Source organism: Poeciliopsis prolifica, unplaced genomic scaffold (assembly GCF_027474105.1).
Source record: "Poeciliopsis prolifica strain line A6 unplaced genomic scaffold, Auburn_PproV2 SCAFFOLD023, whole genome shotgun sequence".
Classification (NCBI taxonomy): Eukaryota; Metazoa; Chordata; class Actinopteri; order Cyprinodontiformes; family Poeciliidae; genus Poeciliopsis; species Poeciliopsis prolifica.
This window is the reverse complement of record NW_026562398.1, coordinates 3,985,637-4,005,616: the sequence shown is the minus strand read 5'-3', so window position 1 is coordinate 4,005,616 and position 19,980 is coordinate 3,985,637. Positions and strand designations below refer to the sequence as shown.

Sequence of the window (19,980 nt, the reverse complement as noted above, 5' to 3'; positions counted from 1 at the left end):
AAATGAAAATGCATTACAGTTACAAACAGTACCAACAATAAACATGAAACAAATAGGTGGATTGGTGGATAAAAATGTAATAAATTATTCAATGTATTAAAGGAAAAAAGAAAAACATCAAAAATTAGATTTTTTGCAATGTACAATTACTAGTTATTTATAATATAAAAGTGAAATAAATTAAAGCGTTTATTTGTAGCTTAAATGTAATTTTTGTGCTTGTCTGCTTCTTCACTGGGAGTATTTTTTTCTCTTAGAGCTGATGACCACCATCATCCTTTTTAATGTTTCTCGGAAGGACTGAGCGATGAGCACCTCTTTATGATTGGCTTCAGTGAATCATACTCCCTAATGGGCTCCTAACATGGCAGTAAACAGCCTTCCATCACAAATTTGTTCCCCCTTCATAGTCTATCAGTGGTGGACAGCGGACCTGGCTCTGTGTAGTCTGTTGCTGAGGGCCGAGCTCGCTGCACAGCTCCACACTGCTCTGATTAGACTGCACACTCCCTGCGGTGCCTGTGATCAGTGGCCACACTCGTCTTTCTCTGTCCGTCACTGCTTCCGACCCTTGTTTTTTTTTCCTCCCCCCCCAGTTCTCTCAGAGCTCCGTCACTCTCCCTTTGCTGCTCTTTTGCGCTCTCTTCCTCTCCTCTCTCATTCTATCTTTCCATCCATCTGTCCCGATCTCTCGGGAGGCCAGCCCAATTAACCTGTTTAAACAGCCATCTGAGCATCCCATCCATTCCAATGTGGATGTGTGAGAGAGAGCCAGTTCACTGAGCCAGGAGCCCGATGCCAGGCCTCCATCCGCAGCCTTCCCCAGCCACCACCTCCACCTCACCTCCTCGCCTTCATCAGCTTTCTCCTCCTCCCACATCATCCTCCTCTCGCTTACAATGAGCCTGATTGTAACAGATATTAGGTTGATCCAGTGCCCATAAAAGTGTTGCCTTCTCTATTTTGTAGGGTAGAGTGACATCTGATGCATTCAGTCCAGCGCTCTTTGAACAATCCGAACGACTGCCGCCATAAACAGTGCTGTCTCGGGAGATATTTCTTTTGCAACCACAATCTGCCCACAATCTCTTTTTATTTTTCCCTTCGTCTTTAATGTTCTTTCTTTTCATCGCACTCTCTGATTGCCACCTCCGCATGCTCTCCGTCCTCTCAACTATCTCCTTTTCTCCTGCACCCCTCCCCCCCTCCTCTCACCTTCTTCTTCCTGTCACTCCTCAACTTTCCCTCTCTCGTGACTCTTTTCTTTTCTCACTTCCTTTTCAACACTTGTCAGCCACTTCCTTTCAGGCTGTCCAAAGAACATCGCAAGAAGGTCACGTCTCCTCGTTCCTCTCCTCCTTGTCCTTCCCTTTTTATGAGATCAGGAGCGCTTTAATTAGAGAGGTGGGAAAAAAAAAAGATGAAGTTGGGCTTTAATTTAGAATATCATTCAAGCATCACAAAACTGTTATTTTACAGCTTTGGGAACAATCATGATGAAGAAATTAAAGACTTTATTCCCTTACTGTGGCACCCCGAACTGGTAGAATTTTCCACATTTCAGAGGGTGACTGTTCTTATTGACTAGACAATGGAGAAGTGCTTGGCTAGCTGTTTGGCACACTGGGGTGTCTGTCTTATTTGCCAGATCAATGCACACTCAGGGCCCACTGCTTTAGACAACTTGTTAATGTGCAGCACTGCGCCGTTGGGCTGCATTGCTTTGTTGTTGGCTGATTTTTATAATCTCTCTTATAGCAGTATTGACCCAACTGAGTGAAAGAAGATCTATTGGAGGGCTCTGTGTTAGTGTTTGTGTTCGTGTGCATGTATGTGTGTGTTGTTGGACAAGCAAAGTTGGCACTGTCTTTTTCTTTAATTGGTGCAGGAAGAAGACCCTCTGGGTACTTTATGGTGCAGCCTGTCACTCCATTTGTGTGTGGGTATTGGTGCAGTTAGTTCAGCTTGTCACTGTTAAGACATGCAGGCATCACCGAAAATAAATGCCTACGCACACATTACACTTACCAGCTACAGTTACATCTTGCTTTGGTTTTTATTGACTTATTGAGTTAGGCTTTTACAGATTTTTCTTGAAAGAGCTGCTTGTTTACAGATGTGTTGTGCTTGCCATTTTAGATAAACTGAACATCATATTTTTCTTTTGCAATACTTTTTTAAAATGGATAAATAAGTTGAATTAAACATGTTCAAAGGAATGATCCCATCTTTACGTATCTTTATTTTTTATTATGTTCTGGCACACAAACAGCTTTCAGGTTTCATTCATCCATCTCATTCCATCTAGAAATGGGATAGCACAGTGTGTAAGCTTCAATACATTTAGGTTTATGTTATGATACATAAACCAGTATAAACAATGTTTTAGCTGGAATATGATAATGTGCAAGATCCAAATTGCTAGACAAACTTGTTTCGGTTCATTGCAGTGAGTGAGAGGAGACAATATTTCATTTGAAAACTATGACTCTTATGATGTGCTGTAAAAAACAAATATTGATACCTTTTATTTTCTATATTTTTCACATTGTAACCACAAACTTTAATGTATTCTTTTGGTATTTTAGAACAGATCAATACAAAGTAGTGGGTACTTTTCAAAAGACTGCATAATTGTCCTGGAATTTTATTTATTTATTTTGCAAATGAAACTACAAAATTGCACACTGAGTACTGTCCATTTTACTTGTACACAATAGGATAATATTCACTACAACCAGTGGCAGAGCTCTGCTGGTATGAAACTTGAACACAGTATGAATGCAGATATTCTTAGAAGGTCTTTGAGGTATTTTATATAACTTTGGTTACAAAAAAAAAACTACAATCATAAAGACAAAGTAAAATACCAGACAGGTCAGGGATATCACTATAAACATGTTTAAAGCAGGGTTAGGTGATAAAATGCATTGCAGGTTTTGAACATCGCCTGGAGCACTTCGATCCATTTTTCGAAATTGGTATGAGTGGAAAACAACTGAAAACACTCTAAGACATCTCTTTCACTTGTTCTGCCCCCAAACTCTGGAACTTTCTACTATGAAACATTCAAAAAATGTACCTTCTGTTTTTCAAATCAAGACTCAAAACTCACCTGTTTAGAAATATATTCTCTGTATTTACATTAATTTTCACAATATTTTGCTTCCATCTGTTGTAATATATTGCATTTGTTTTCTTCTTTTTCTCCTTATTTATTATTATTATTATTATTATTATTATTGTTATTGTTATTATTATTATTATTATTATTATTAGGGCAACTTTCAAAAAGCTATATGTGATAGATAACTAACATCTTCACCTGACAGCAAAATGATTGCCTGTCTTCAAAAGGACCGCGAAATCTGGTCAAAAATAATTAGAAGTACATTTGAGGCTACCAAAGCCTCAAGGAATGGTTAAGACAAAGTTATGTGTGTGACCCATTTGATGTTGAAACATTAATCCAATTGACAATTGATGGCAATAAATGAATATTAATTTTTCACATTTTCTGTGCGGCCCTGCCGGACCCCGCACAGAGTAAAAAATTTGTGGGGTGTAACTGACCCCTTCTCTTCAGACTGCACAAAAATTTATTTTTAATTTCAATTTTCTAGCCACCCTAATGTTACAAGGATTTTAGTTAATACAAATATTTTCTATTTTTTCTTATTTTTGATTTGATTTTTTTCAGGAAAAATGAAGACTAAGAAATTCACATCTTAGTTTGATCTCTAAATGAGCTATTCCCTATGTGTTTAGACTCAGTCTGCAGGCCCCTTGCAGTGCTGCACTGTTGGCTGTGTGCCTAGCTTAAAAAAGAAGAAACAGTAATTGGTGAACAGGGAGAGAAAGGGCAACATACTACTAGAGGGCTGACTTATATGTATGTTTATGTGTGATTTTACTTGTATTTTAGTATTTTTTTACATGCCTTCCACAACTTAGGTATGCATCAACACTTTGAGAATACATTTTTACTTCTCCCTTTTGTTAATATATTCAGGCAGCCTTCCAAAACTCCATTTGTGTACAAACATGTTTGCCAAATGTTGTGTTTGTTATTGTGAACTCTACCTTCCAAATCTAATCTTTGAAAATCTGCAAATATAATGGAAGGGGAGAAATAAAATTGGATTTGACAAAAAGAAAAGCAAATGAGACAAACATAAACTGGCAAGTTAGAGGTTTGTTTGGGGTGAACCTGCTCAGCAACACAAACAAACAAAATCCTGTGAAAAAACAAAAGCTTTTGTGCTGCTTTTGTTAATGCAGTCCATCTCTTATGTCCTATCTAAACCTGTCTAGGAGAGCACACTTGTGTAGCACCTACTGCAGTCGATAGAGGCTGTCAGGGAATGGATGTGCCATCTGACAGAGTTTAAAGTGGCTGCCTGGACATCTGGAGGGTTCTCACATGATCACAGTCGTCTTTAGGTCCAAATGTAACAAAAAGACGGATTTACTCAGAGTCACTTTCTGTAATTGGAACCTTGTTTCAGCTGTGTAGAGGTGTAGGAGGGGAGAAAGAGAAGATATAGAGGTGAATTGTGTCTTTCAGCCCAAGGTTCCTACAATATGTTGTCTAGACATTGTAATCCTCAAGAGAGGAGTTGAAGGCTGCAGGTGCCACTAGGGAGAAGTAAATGAGAATGAAAGGTCACAATAGAAAATATTTGTCTCCCTCTTACTCCTCCACTCTTAATCATTTTAGATTTTCATAGGAGATCAAGCACCTAGTATTGCTCCTTACAATTGTATTGTTTCTTCCAGAAATGATTGATCTTAAAAATGTAGTTTTTTTTCAGATGAATAATCCTACAAATGCTTAAGTATCCAACATGTATTTTAACTGTGTCTTATTTTTCTGAAGATGTTATATGACATTGATTGTGTTTTTCTTTCGCATGCGAGATATTATAACCGCTGATCAAATAACAATAAGTGAGAAACTTTCTCATTCTGATATGTACTTATCAAAATCTTCTTACAAAAGGATAGAATTATGTCCTTTTTTAACAAAGTGATGTCAAAAGGATTATAAAATAACAGTTGACAGTGTCAACTGTAGTAGATGACTTATTTTTGTATCTGAAAAATGGCAAAATATCAAAATGGAGAAGAAGTGTAAATGACCACCAACTGTCAAGGGACTTGGAGCTCCCTCCACATTTATGGCATCTCTGGTAATCTTGCCCATATCTACAGTCAAAGCAGTTATTTACATTTTTAAACAACTAGAAAATTGGTGAACAAACCTGGTTGAGAACCAAGCATCTTGTCATTCAGCAAAATGAGAAGGTCAGTGAAGGGAAGAAAAACAAACTCTCAACCTCAGTTTTGGATCATGAGTGTTATTATGAGGACATCAATTGTTTATACAAAACATTAAACAATGAATACAATGACTCTTAGAAGTTTGTGATGTGGTTGAAATCATAATACATCATTTGAATCCCTCGCATATAAATCATTTAGCTTGTCAATAATGTTAAACTGAAAATACACATTCATTGATTTTTTTTTTTTTTTGACAAAATTTGTTTCAAACTCTGACTTGAGTAATATGAAATATTAGTTTCCTTTTTATTTGGTCATTTTTTTAGTTTATCTCAATGCAAATATCTGATGCTGAACAGGCCAGAACTGACATTCACCTTGGCTTATCTTAGTGTCAACTGAAGAAAAAGAAGTAAAAAGACAGAAAAGCATGATGCTACTACCACCTTCTTTCACTTTGTGTAAGGCGTTTTTTTTTTTTTTTTTTACATGTGATGCTGTTTTTGTGCTAAAGCTTAGTATTGTTTGCTTGTTTTCTGACACTGTTAGGTGTGCTGAGTGATCTGTGATGTTGTGGACTGGTTTCCCTTCTAAAGGTCCTGAGCACTTTGTTAAGTCTATGGTGCCATAAGCCATCTGAAATACATTTTATGCTAAAATTTGTCAAACTTTCCCACACAACTGTAAATGAGTCATCTCTGGGACTTTCACCAGGATAATTATTTGAAGTATATTGCCAAATATCTGAGAAATGGTCCACCAGACACAAACTCCCCCTCTTCTTCCAGTTCCCAGACATAAAATCTGTTGAAAACTTCTGAACTGAGCTAAAGAACAGAAAGCATGAGAGGACCCAAGAGTCTCGCTGATCTACAGAGACTGTGGAAAGAAAAATTGTCTCTGTATGCTCTAATCTTGTCAATTGTTATAGAAGTGCTAAATAATGTCCCATTGGTAAAAGTTAAAAGTTTTAATGAGTAGATATGCCAATTAGAAAGCGACTATTGATCTAGCATAAAACAAAATATTGTATAGTGTAGGTTCCCTCAACTCCCTTTTTAAAAATATTCAAATTGTAAGTGTTATTAATTTTTCCACATCAGTTGTCAACTAATGTGGAGGTAGCTGATGGAAGCCAAGTTTTCTAAGACAAATTTTCCAATCTATTTACAATAATACTGAGAAAGCACAAGCCGTATAGAGTTTACCTCCCAGTGGGGGTTACAAATCACAGCCACACCCAAATGGTTAATATTCACAAATACTTGAGACGCACTTTAAAAACCCCTATAAGTACATCGTTTAATAGTTCAAAACACCAAATAGAACTTGATATATATTAATATGAACATTCGAAGCTGTCTAAGTCCCTCCACAGAAACTATCAGCAGTCTTCCTTAATTCTGCTCTTCGTGCCAATAAGGGCCAAGAAAAATAAATAGCACTCCTTGATTGGCTGCTTTAGCTTACAAACGCTTGTTCTTTTTTTTTTTCCAAATATGTTAGCTTTTCAAAAAAGCATTGCAAAAAGGTGGATTTCCCACAAATAATGTTGAGACATGTTCTACATTAAAAACCCAAATTTTAAGGTTAATCTGTGAATACCGAACTGCAAATAGGTGAGGGTCCACTGCATGTATGTTACTTGTTTCTTCATGTTATTCCAGCTATTTTTGCAGCAATTTCATCTGCATCCCAACCAAACAAAATACGTGCCATTTTTATTTTACAGCTGTCATTGCCTTGATGGTTTTCATGTGGAACTCTTTTAAATCATTCTGTCCACAGTGACGTTTGACGACTGCATGGGGAATGAGGCCGTGGTTTTCCAGAGCACTGACCCGGTCTTCAATGTCCGGACAGATGGATCCATCTTTGCCAAGGGACAGGGAGCCAGTTTGGATGAGACAGTTCAGTTTAAAGTGACAGCGCGTGGCCCTCACACAAATGTCTGGGAGACTATGGTTCAACTGATCCTGACTGACCTGTCGTCATCAGGGCAAAATGAAAATGAGGTGAGTTACACACAGAAATATCACGCTTCAAGTTTCAATTATCATCTCAAAGGTCTCTTTTTCTATCACATTTCCTCCAGTGGCCTGGTGATACTAACAGCCCAGAATCAGGTCAAAACTCCTTGGGGATTTGAGAACTAGAGAGAGAGTGGGTGAGAGTAGCAGCAATGGCAGACTGTTAAAAGTGATAAAATCGCACTGCCACATGGGGGAGAGAATGTTTCCCTTAGCCATAAGCTGTTATTGGAAAACATCCGGCGCCTGTGCACCCCAGGGGTTCTTGGCTCTTTCGTTTCTATTTAAAAGCTGTCAGAGGTCAGGCGAAGACTGAGCAGTCTGAGCTAAGCTGTCCCCATGAATGCAGAAGCACACGGCCAAATCAGATTGTCGATACCAACACGAGCCTTAATCAGATTAAAGCAATGAAAACACAAATAATTAAGAGACTGTGTTCACTTACTTGGTCCAACATCTTCCTGGGATCAATAGGTTCTTCACCAGTTCAGGTCTAAATGAGACAAAAGTGAAATACAAGTTATAATTATATAATACCCAAACCTCTCATACAGTTTCCTCTCTTGTTTTTAATGTCGCATAAAAACTTTTTCTTTTTTTTTTTTTTTACAAAAAACAGGATATTTATAGAAGAATGTAGGGTATACAAAGACTTAAAACCGCTGCAAATTGTTTAAACAACTTTGCATTTTCCTAGTAGTTGAAATGCTACTACCAACTTGTGAAAATTGGTAGTAGTAGCTCAAACTCCAAGTTGATCTATTTTCATCAGAAAAAAAATTACCAACAAATGATTTTTACTTTCAAAAAGTAATTTTCCAATACTGCAAGTCTTAAGGGATAATTAACACAAGTTTAAATCACAAAACAAAATTTGCTTTAAATAAAACAACTCTCTGGGACTTTCATAAGTGTCACAATAATTTTCAGCAGCATTGAGATTCCTAGGCTGTGTATCTAAATCCCTTAAAAAGTAGAACACATAGAAGACACGGTTTTGTATGTGTTTGCTTGGTAGTTGTGAGAAAATTGAATCAGTGACACAAAATCAGCCCTTGAATCAGAGAGACAAATAGAGAGTGGGACCTCAGTCAACAAACGATTTATTATTGTAAGTATGAATATGCTTTTTATGCACTGAATAGCCTGGCCTTTATCTACATAATTTTGTAATTCAGGCAATTCAAATGATTCACCGCATGGTATGAGCCTTAGTGTTAAAGTACTAAAGGTCAAATGAGTGGCTATTTTGCTTTATTTCCCAGTGAGTCCATGAATAGTACTTGAATAGACAGACGAATGATGGAGGAGCAAGACGTGTGGTCAGCAGTCAAAGGTATGCTACAAGTTGTAAGTGGCATGTATTCAGGAGGAGAGCGCAGGGCACTGAAACAAAACGTGATGTTTCATTATGGAAATGCTGCTTTGTGGCGCGCTCTGTTGAATAATAACTTCCAGATGTCTCGGTAGCCAGGGGCTGGCTGATATCAAAGCATGCAGGGTTTTGGGGAGGCGGTGCTGTGGAGGGGAAGAGCTGGGACCTTCGCCAGCTGGCTAAGGCTGACGGCACCAGGGCTGTGGGTCCGCATCCATTTCACACTCACTGATTTCTGTTCACATAGCATTGGTGTGCCTAAGCGAGTGTGTGTTTGGTATGTATTTGAGGATGTTATTTTATTGTGGGAGATTATGCTGGATCAAGTATGAATTATGCTAATTTTGCATTTAATTTTAATGCCGTGTATGTTCCGTGTGTGTTTGTCCTTTTGTTTTGGGCATAAAATGTCTTATATTTGCGAGCCTATGGGTTTGAGCTTTGCAAGGCTGCATGCCAAAGCATATGCTCTCTATCTGCGCTGGATTAAATGGAAATAACACAACCTTTAAATCACTAAATCCAAAAACCTGCTGTTAGAAATTCTGATCTAAATCCAGTCTTTCTGTGCTGTTTGACAACCATATCTGATAATGGTTTCAGTAAGTAACACCATTCCTTAACTTCTCCCCCCCGACCCCTTAGTTACAACATGCTTCAGCACTCTTTTTTCTTTCTGCCAAAGTGTGAATAAGACTCTGAGGAGCAAGTTTCACTAAACTTGCTCCATGATAGGGGAGAAAAGCTCTCAAGTTTTTTTTGCAATGGTGATGCTCTTTTTTTCTGGCTTTGTCTCCTTTCTTTTTTCTTCAATTCCCCCCCCCCCGGAGCTCACTAGTACCTCTAAGCATATGCAGATGGTGTTTCACTTATTTAGTGCAAGGGAACGTGATTTAGTGCAAGGTTGAAGATGAGGGGTGTGGGAGTGGGTTGGTCGGTTATCTCACATCTGCTTCTGACAACTCATTCATCTCAGTTTAACCTGTTTGTGTGTTTCACTACTTTGTGGGGCATGGAGGCATGAGCTGCAGTCAACATCACAAAGTTTTTATCTGTCTTACAAAGAAAAAAAAGTCCATTTGTCCAGACCTACGTCACATCTGTCACATCCCACTGTACTGACAAATCACGTTTTTGCACATAGGGATGCTGTACTGGCAGAAGCCAGTCTGTCGAATGTGCACTGAATGTAAAGGTTCATTTGCATGTTTCAGTGAACCTGTCACACAGTACAGCAAACACTGAATATGGAAACATGTTTGGAAGACTGGATTGCCTGTTCTGCAAACTTGTAACATTGTATACAGATAGGAGAAAGAGTCAGCGTTTGAGTGGGCCGTTGCATGTCAGCATGCTGCTCAGGAGTGTAATTAAGAGTGTAGTGTTTTTCAAGGACTTTGCCTCCCCTAGTGGCCAAAATAAGAGATAAAGGTATGTGAACTTCAAAAAAGAAAACAGTCCTAATTTGTTTATTTATTATAATCAGATGTTTTAGACTATGAAACAGTGCTAATATAGGACAATGATAATTGAATTAAATAAGAAAACAGTTTTCAAAAAAATTTCAAATGAGGATTTTCTTTATGAAAAGAAAAAAAGGCATTTAAACCAAGCTAGTTCTGTGGATAAGTAATTGTAAACATAATAGATACTTGCATCACATTTGGTGGACAATCATCATCATCAGTAATTTTAGACACGCATAACTTTTTTAATTCAACTGCATTGGGTGGGTTTTCTGTCATTACTGGTACGGTAAGTCTCAGTGTTGAGTCCAAAGTCATGCAAGTCTCACTATTTACTTGTGAATTTTGACTTACAAACTGGTCATTTGACCAAATTCAGAATTTAATCAGAATAGTAGTTTGTTTTTTGTTTTGTTTTTAATAATAATTCAAGTATTTTGGTTTCCCAGAAAAAAACAGCAAAAAAAAAAAATTAAAGTAGAATAAAATTAGACAATGAGCAAAGTGATCTATAGTAAATATATAAATCTGACCAAAATAAATTCTAGCTTTCTATCTTAATCAACTGCAACAGCACAGCCCAGTTTTCACAACGTTATAAGAGAAAATCAGATTTAGAGCACAGAGACTTGCCTTTACTCATTGGAACCAGTGAGTTTCCAGGATGCATGACTAAAATAGCGAGCACAAAAACCCCCTCAGTTTTTAAGCTAAAAATCAGCATCAGTGATTTTAATGCAGCTGTTTTTTACTACCATTGTAGGCTATACAAATCTGTTCTAAGATATTTGACATGGACATTTAAAGAGCAATCATAGTCGATGTTCTTATGATGATGAATTTAACAAACTCTCTCTTAACTGAAGTCCAATGCCAAGCTAGAGTTCCCTCATCAACCACATCCTTTTTTTTATGCAACAATCTTTCCCTTTGCTCTGTCACTGAAAGTGTAATGGAAAACGCAGAACAAGATGTTTAAAGCCGCACGTTTGGATGATCAAAACAAACATGACACCTTACCCTAGAATCCCCCCACCATCGACGGCCCACACCATTACCCACCCACACATACCCATGCATGCATAAACCGTAAGTCAGGTTACTTGACACATTTTCTTTAAAACAGCCTTAAAAGCTTTTCTTTTTCTTTTTTCTTTTTCTCTTTTCTTTTTCTTCTTCTTCTTCGTCTTCATCTTGAACATCCATCTAATGAAAGCAACCTTGAAAGCATTATTTCTGCTGGCAGATACAACCTAACCCCCTTAGGAGCCTTAACCAGGCAAGAACAAACAGATAGTCAAAGAAAAATCACTTTTTTATAGACTGCATGGTACAGGACCTTCAACTTTCAATATGGGCCAGGAGCAATTGTTGCCTTACTCTGTAGTCTACTCCTGTATTTTCTCAACATGCTGTATTCAAATCTCAGCTGTTGTGGTGTATCTGTAAGCTGATACCTTCTTCACAGATATTGTAAAATGAAATGTAGACTAGCTGTTCAATCGTATCATATATTACAGTGTTACACATTGTGTAATAATATATAAATATGTATTAAATTAATCCATTTTCTTTATGCCCAACTTCACACAATTTCTCTTGTACATTGGTATAAACACCATCATGTCCACCCAAACATTCATACACTCAGAAATTCCACCTCCACAGTTCCCTGGGCTTTAATAAAACATTCCTTGAGAGTGGTTTCCAGTCACTGTTTTTTGTATTTATTTTTAATTTTTTTCAAACCCAAATACTTGCTACCATGACTCCCCAAATGTTTTATAATGTTCTAGATTTTAATTGCTAAGAAGAATCTGTCAGAACCTCGCAACTGGAAGGACAGACAAAGAAGAACAATAAGACTGCGAAGGAGAACAGGATGAACCATGAGCGCAAAGGATAGCTGAGCAGTGTGTGGTGGAGACATGCCAACCTTTGGCAATGATGTTCATTGTTGATTTTCTTACATGGTTTTAGAGGCTTAAAAACCCTGAGATATGTTGGTAGATTTTTTGTAGAACAACGATCCAGACAAATTATCAAAATATTAAGGGCATTTAGTACAACATTATGCACACAGGAACAAAGAGAGGAATCTTTAGATAATGAAAGTCATTAACCATAATGCTGAACTGAAGTTTTGTGTAATATATTTGAAGATTTGGAACAACATTTTTAATTATTTGCAGCTGGTGCTTCACATAGCACCAGCTGCAAATAAAACTCTCTCCCTCTACTCTGCATTTCTTTATTCACGCTTTAGGAGTCTAATGGATGACATCTTTATTTCTTCTTTGGTGCCTGTTGAAAGTATTTTCACGTACAGACACTAAATCTAGGTGGCATTGCCTTTATTGCTTGATATTTGATGTAGATTGTTCTGACACAAGAATGAGTTAATGCTCGTAAAGAGGTTGAAAATAGGCTCTCTCTTTGTTCCTTTTCTGATCATCTCTCAAAAAGACAGTTTTGTGGTGGACCTGAACATATGTGAGGACAGGAGCACAATAAATGATTGAAGTGTATATCTGTGACTCAGCTGACTGTCTGCTAAAAGAGGCTTTAAATCCAACATCAGACATGCTTTCTGTTAATAGGCTTTTTATATCTTACATAAATGACAAAGCCTGAAGTTTATGGTCTTGTTCACACTCATATATACAGTCAAAACAAGTAATACCAGCTCTGTTCTGCCCAGGTCTGATGCCTGGTGGTGCTTTATTTCTTGTCACATTCCTGTCAGCACTTAAAAGTTCAGATTTTTTTTTAAATTCTCAGAATACATTGAGGACACAACTTCTATTTTCAGAGTATTTTAACCTTTGAGCAATTAGTTTAAAGAACATGCTTGTGATACAGTGTGAACTTCGGCTCCATAGCAACACCATGTGTAGGTGATGATATGTCACTGAATAGTTTACAATTATGGCCTTAGGCTGGAGGTATAGAGAGCTATTGAAACACCATATTTTTTTATTCCCATCTCAAAGACTTCTCAGAACAACAAGGTTATTGTAAGAGGTTGGACTGCACTTTTCAAACATAATAGAGCAGCTTAGCGAGAGTTTTTGCTCAGATCAATCTTAGCTTCTATTACAGAGATTATGTTATACATGTTATTTTTTCCTATTTTTCCTTCAATTCACACAAGTTGAATTACTAATACAATTTCACTTTGCCACTACTTTATTTTATATTTCCTTCTTCCATAACTAATTATTTCCTCAGAAAAAAGCAAAACAATTTGTGTGTTTGTATAGAAATAACCATTTGCATAGGCTTTATATGTTGTGTGATGTTACAGCCTTGTAATATTATAAATATTGAGGTAATATTTTGTATTTTGTGAGAAAAAGTATGTTAGAAGTTGTTTTGTGTTGGTACTGCTGTGAAAACAACTCTGCTGCTCCATGGTCCCATTTTTGTAAAATCTGGGGCGAATCTTCAGTTTGGTGGCCCATATTAACCCCTGGCAGTCAAAACAGCTTGACATCCCACAATCAGCCAGGGGCTGTTTGTGCCTCTTGGCTGCATGTGTGTGTGCGCGCGTGCGCATGCTTGTGTGGCTGTAATAACAGAAACAAGGTCTCACTTAGTCTAATGAGTAAAGCTTTATGAAAACGTTACTCTTTCTGACATCTGAATTTCTGCCTTGAGACTTTAGTATTTTATTAGTTACTTTTATAATCATCAGCACATACACGCTTGTGTTTAAAGTCGCGCCTTGTCTTTTCTTAAAGGTCACAGAGGAAGCAGGGCACATCAGTGAGCAAAACAAGAAGAAGAACGCGTCGCAGGCACCGACTCCTGTCATCATGTTCCCAGGGTCCCACGTCAACATCACCAGGGGTCTCCGAAGGCAGAAGAGAGACTGGGTGATCCCACCAATCAATGTGGCAGAAAATTCTCGTGGACCATTCCCTCAGATGCTCGTCAGTGTAAGTGACAGGTTTGATTGGCTGCAGCAGTGATTTGCTCAGAATTTACAGCTGGGATTTCTCGAGGGCGCTTCACAGCCACCACTGATTGGGGACGTGCGTAATGAAGGGTGATAAAGCACAGAAATGCATTAGCATAACTAGTTTGCTCTCCACATCCTTGAAGATGATTGTGTTGTGCTCCCCTGATGTAATTAGAGCTACAGTATCTTAAGGTATTTAAAAAGCCCTGGCTGACCCTGAGAAGTTTTCCCTTCAGACACACAGTGCTCCTAAGCAGTTAAACCCTCTCACAAAAAGAGGCCCATTGGGTTTACAGTTAGCCAAATATTATGCATTTCCATTTTGCATTATCAAAGTGTTTTATTGTTCAATTTCACTTTTTGATGTCCACTTATTTTTTATGAATGCAGTCTAAAAGCACAATTTGTCACAGAATAGCTGCAGGGTTTTTTTCTCTCTTGTCTTGTTTACAGACAAAACTAAATATTCATCCCCTTTGTCCCATGAAACAGTTATTTGCAGTTTAAATCTAAAGTTATAACATAAAACGGGATTCGTTTGAGTGAATCCTGTGTATATGTGAAATTATACATATACACACTGAGATGCAGCACCAACAACTGGGAGTAATTCTATTCCTTGAAAAAAATACTGAGTTCTAATAAGGCTGTAATTTGAAAACACCATGCAGGGTGCTGGAGATCAAGCGCATACATTTGTCAAAGTATAAAAATCATGAATATATGTATGTTTGTGCAAATGTTTTGTTGTGCAAAGGCTTGACTCACAAAGAGCCTAAAATTCACAACCAAAGAATGACAGCTCTGGCTCTCTCATCACCAAGCTGTAAATGTAAATCTCGTGGCACTCTCTTCAATTTTTCCAAAAGTGTTCCAAGGGACTGTTGCCTCATTCCCCAGTCTGTCTTTCCATCTTTTCTTTATCTAGAATATCTAGCCATCAGCTTTTCCCTGTTGTTTACAAAACTCCCTCAGCTCATCTCAGCTGGGTTTAAATTGTGCGAAGGAAGCATTTTTTTGTTTGTTTCACTTCTTTGTTTTTCAATCCAGGTTTTACCCTGTCCCCAGAGAAAATAAAAAGTAGAGCTGCTTGAAGAGAATTTTTTTTTCCATCTAACTTTGTTTCCCTATTGAGATATAAAACATTGAGTCTAAAGGGGAGTTTTTGAATTGGAGTGCTTCTACAGCTGGAGTCTGTCCCATCAGCCTGGTACTGTCTGTCTCATATTTCCGTCTGAACTTTCTAAACCCTTTAACAGTACTATAACAGCAATAAACTAATAGGATAGTTGTGCTGCTTCTTAGAAGTGGTCAGAACCAGTGAGTAACAAAGGTGATAGTGCAGAAAGAAAGAGCAAGGGCATCAGAGGAACATTTGGAAGTACAGTGCGCAGCCAAACACAATCCATTTTGTGCAGTAAATAGGTCCGTCAGGGGCTAGTGGATTGCTAAGAGTTGAGCGTTCAGAGCAGAACGCAGAAGTGATGCGTGCTGATGCCTTTGTTCAGCTCTGAGGCTCTCATCTTTCCCTTTAATGGTGACTGGAGGGCAGGTGTGGGCATACAGAGAGCTACAGATCTGAACAAACAGATGCAGGTCTGTGCCATCAGGATGACTTTGCCAACTTTTTGTTTTTGTGTTTAGTCTGGTTTAGTAACTTTTATTGTCCTCTTAGGGTTACGTGCATCCTTTTCTGTTCAGTCTAAACTGAACATAAAACCTTATATGCCTTTCATACTTATACTTAGCGGCCAAGTGAGTATTTAGCATTTGAAATTCTTTGCATTAATTGATTGTAACAAGTGCTTGGAAGTTAAATAAATAACATGAATAATTTTATTAGTGAGAATTGGGGCATTGTTTGACAGCTACCTTCCCACAAATTCTGATAAGGATATAAATGCACAAAAGCTAATGGTTTATTTAAAGCAACACCAGAGGCTGAGGCAAGTTTTTGGCCTTCCCTAAGGATGATCCATGTAACACCAGCACTGTCAAAAAATAAAAATAAAATAAAATCTCCATCTGAGCCCATGACTCTGCTGTGCCAGAAGACACCCACAAAAGACGCCAACCAGAGACCACAAAACTATGTCAGACAAAAGATAAGGTACCAAATACAATAAAATTTTTTTATGACATTGATGGTAGCCACGACACACAAAAATGATTTTAAAAAAGCAGGTATAATAGTAAGTTGTGCTAATCTTCTTGTGAAACAGCCCGCTTTGTCTAATTTACATTTTTAACATTAAACCTAACATGGAGTCTAGTTGAATTCTGAGCATTTTAAATCTTGAGGACTTTAAATTTGAAATTCTATGCTTTATATTTCACCATTTTATATAAAACGACTCTAACATATCTTCAGTAAAAGATATGTTTTAAAAATAATTGAAACTGAGTGGAAATATTATGCTTGCATAGAAGCAAAATAAAGTAGAACCTCTCCAGAACATCAGTCCACAGGATTTAAATTAGGTAGAAAAAGGAGGAGTTGCTCTGTTGTCATCTGTTGTTAGCAGATAACAACTGAATAAGACAAACTTTAAAATACTATGTGCAATATTAGTAATCAAGCAGGCTCTGACCAACACATCTCTTTTTGTTTTGCCTATAACCACAGACAATGTGTAGCTTAATGATGATCCAGTTAAACTTAAAGTGTGAACTGTAAACTAAAGTCTATCTGGTCAAACCAGTGTTATGGCCTGGCTCTATCAAAATGCAATAAACAAATTAAATAGTCAGAACTATGAGTTAAAAAGAAATATTGTTTCGTGTATTTTCTGTGTTACTGAGTGCTTTGCTTCCATTATAATTAAAAAGTTTCAGGAAATGTTTAACTCTTCAAAACTCTTCATTTTTATCTGTTGTAATTGTTTTTTTTTTCTATGAACCAAATCAAAGGGAAAACTGACATCATCCTGACTGAATTTCCATTCTCCATAAAATTGTGCAAATTGGAATTGTGAAAATCAATTAGTTTAATGGGAACATACCAGTGTTGAGTGGGGAAAAATTTTTTAAAAATTATCGTTTTTTTTTTTTTTTTGTGCTTGGAGAATGTGGTTTGTCAGTCGTATCAAAATTTTTACATTTTGCAAAATGTACAATGTGGAAAACCTGAGATAAAATAATCTCAATAAAATTTCTTCAAACTACCATCAGCACCGAAAACAAAACTTACTTTTTAAGTTTGCAATGCCTTTATATTCATTTACATGATAACAATGTTTCAAAGAAGGGTTTTTAGTCTGTATTTCTCTAAATTTGGCATCACTCTGTGTCCTGCTTCACCTAATGAGCTGTTCTGTCATCCAACACTAACCTGAGTGACGTACAGACAGGGTCCTTCATCATCGGCATTTCACCACTTTTCTCTGCCCTCACCAAGTTGCCATCAGCCGGACAGGTGGGGTGACAGCAGCCCTCGCCTGCATCTCTGTGGGTCTGCAGCACTGTCACTTTGATCAGACTTACACAATATCGGGCGTGTGTCAGGATAGAGGCCCCTCTGACTGGCCTGTGAGCTAGCAGCTCGACATGGCTTGAGAGAGAAGCTGTCCAGGCAGTGCTCCTACTGGCCTCTAAAACAGGAACTGCACATTACAGCTCCAAGAGATATTTCGTTTTATTAATAGAGGGGCCAGGGGATAAAAAATGGTTCAGCAGCCTCACGCTTTCCAACTTTAAATCAAGACGTTTTGTTCATGTTGTAACAAGGAGGCTCCATGTTAGGCCTAATCAGTCTCGAGTATGTCAGACGTGAGGTTCAGCACAGTCGTTCTGTCTTTGCAAATAATAGACGGCAGTACTTATGTTCTGGTGTTTGTTTTAACTAATGGGTAAGTAAGCTGTGTAACATCTCACAGAAAAAACAAGAGAAAGAGATCCAGAAAGGTAACCGTCAAACAAAGATTGAGCAGTATAATTTTTCTAAAGTAAACAGGTGTTCTTTGTTTTTCACTTCTTCTGCAGCCAAACACCCATCAATAACATGTAAGGGAGATTGATTTTTTCTCCTTTTTTTCTTTTTCTCTTCTCTTCCAGAGGCTTTTTGAAAACCTAAATTGATCCACACACTTCTCCTACAGCACCAAGGCATTGATTTCTTTTGCACAAGTAAATAAAGACTCACTGTAACCACCACCAGTTTACCCACACCGTAACTTCCCCCATTTAAACAATCCTAAAAAAGACGAAGAACTGAAAACAATAAATCGATGGAAGCCAAGGCTGTACTATTTGCTGACAGTTGTCGAGAAGCTGTGTTGAATAATGAGAGGTCAGAGTTTATTTCAGGGCAGGACATGTTGTGAAATGTTCTTCCCATTTTTAGTTCTTAGTTCTCACATTCTAAGTTGATTTTGTCTATTTTCTGCCCTGGAAAGCTTAGGAATGTATCATTTAAACTAGATATCTTTTTCTGAGTGATTTTTAATCATTTTGTCATTTTAATCTTCAACCAAACTGATAGTTTAATATTTGGAAAATATATTTCATTTTGCAAGGTTTTTTTTGTAGAAGTATTGTGGATAGAAATCTTAAGAACTATTAGAAATTCACTGATCATTAAAAGGTCAGTGGATGTCTTACTTTGCAATCCTGCTCTGAGATTGCAAAGTATTGCCCATTGCATTTCGCCTGGTAGTTTCCAGTTTTGAAAACAGAAACATATCAAATGTTGGTGCTGAAAAAAAATTTACTGCTGAGGTTGGAAAGGAAGCCGAGTCCGAATTCCTCAAGAGGTGAAATGAAAGCCAAAGGCCAAGATTTAAAAACAAGCCAAGACGTGTAAGTCGGTAAAACAGAGTGAGAGAAATGCTGACACGGTCGTTTCTGCTTTCGCCTGGACTGACTTCTTTTTTCGTTTTCCTCCCACTTATTACTCTGCAGTAGGTCTACCCTTATCTAAATAAGGTTTATTGTTTTTTTCCCCTCCCGTTCACTTGCTTGATTGAATTTATGCAGTGCTTGTGCGTGTATTTTGACATACCACACCTGCCAAGAAAAGGACTTTTTAGCGGTTCACAGGAAGATCCAAAGAAACAGGACAGAACATAACACTCAGACAAAATGTGCTTAAATACACATGCAACAGTGCACATTATGCAGGGTTTTATGTATTTCTTGGAAATAGTGTAGCCTCACATTTGAATTATTTCCCAGAAGGAGTTTATTCAGCCCAGAGAATGAGTTTTTTTTTTTTTTTTTTTTTTTTTTTTTTTTTCCCATGAAGAAGTGTTTCATGTAGCCACTAATGTGACCAGGCTGTGGATTGAGTTGTGATCCTTAAATACTTGCATTCTTGCATTTCTCCATCCAGTAGGCTCTCTGATGGAGTTTTTGGGAAGAAAAGAAGAGTCTTTTTTTTTTTTCCTTTGTTCAAGGATAGAGCAGAATGAGACCATTTTAAACCCCAAACAATTAGCATTTAAAAAGACACCAATGTGCCACATGTGCTTCATAAAACCTTTTGTTTGCTGTTTGTGTAGGACACTTATTCTCTCTCATGCATTCATGTACATGTGTGACTGAGTGCCTGTATTTGAGAGCATATGCCTTGGCAGGAGGATAGTGATATGGTTGCAGACTGGAGCAGCGCAGTGCTGGTGTTGGCTAAGGGTTAGGGTGGCAGATGCCAGAGGGCTTCATTAAACACAAGAAGGGGAAATAGTGAACCGCAGCTCTCCAGGAAGTCTATCAGACCTAATCACAAACACAGACATGCCTCTGATTGTGGTCATGGTCATACGTTTTCTCCCTTGCATTTTTCCTCTCCATCTCTTCCTCTTTATGCTTTTATTGTTCTCAATTATACCCACTCATCTTTGTCCTCCCTCATTTTCTCCAATG

At 37.7% G+C, this 19,980-nt stretch overlaps 1 protein-coding gene across 3 annotated transcripts in view; it reads left to right on the top strand.

Moving 5' to 3' along the window:
- LOC129370201 (cadherin-4-like) overlaps positions 1–19,980 on the top strand; it is a 252,522-nt gene that overhangs the window by 167,405 nt on the left and 65,137 nt on the right. For 2 of the 3 annotated variants that reach the window (XM_055045967.1, XM_055045966.1), the window contains 2 exons: positions 7,075–7,301; positions 13,901–14,098. In XM_055045967.1, the coding sequence (XP_054901942.1) occupies positions 7,075–7,301; positions 13,901–14,098 (425 nt within the window). Of the gene's footprint in view, positions 1–7,074; positions 7,302–11,986; positions 12,071–13,900; positions 14,099–19,980 lie in introns of those variants that run through there. The other variant, XM_055045968.1, reaches the window with a different exon arrangement.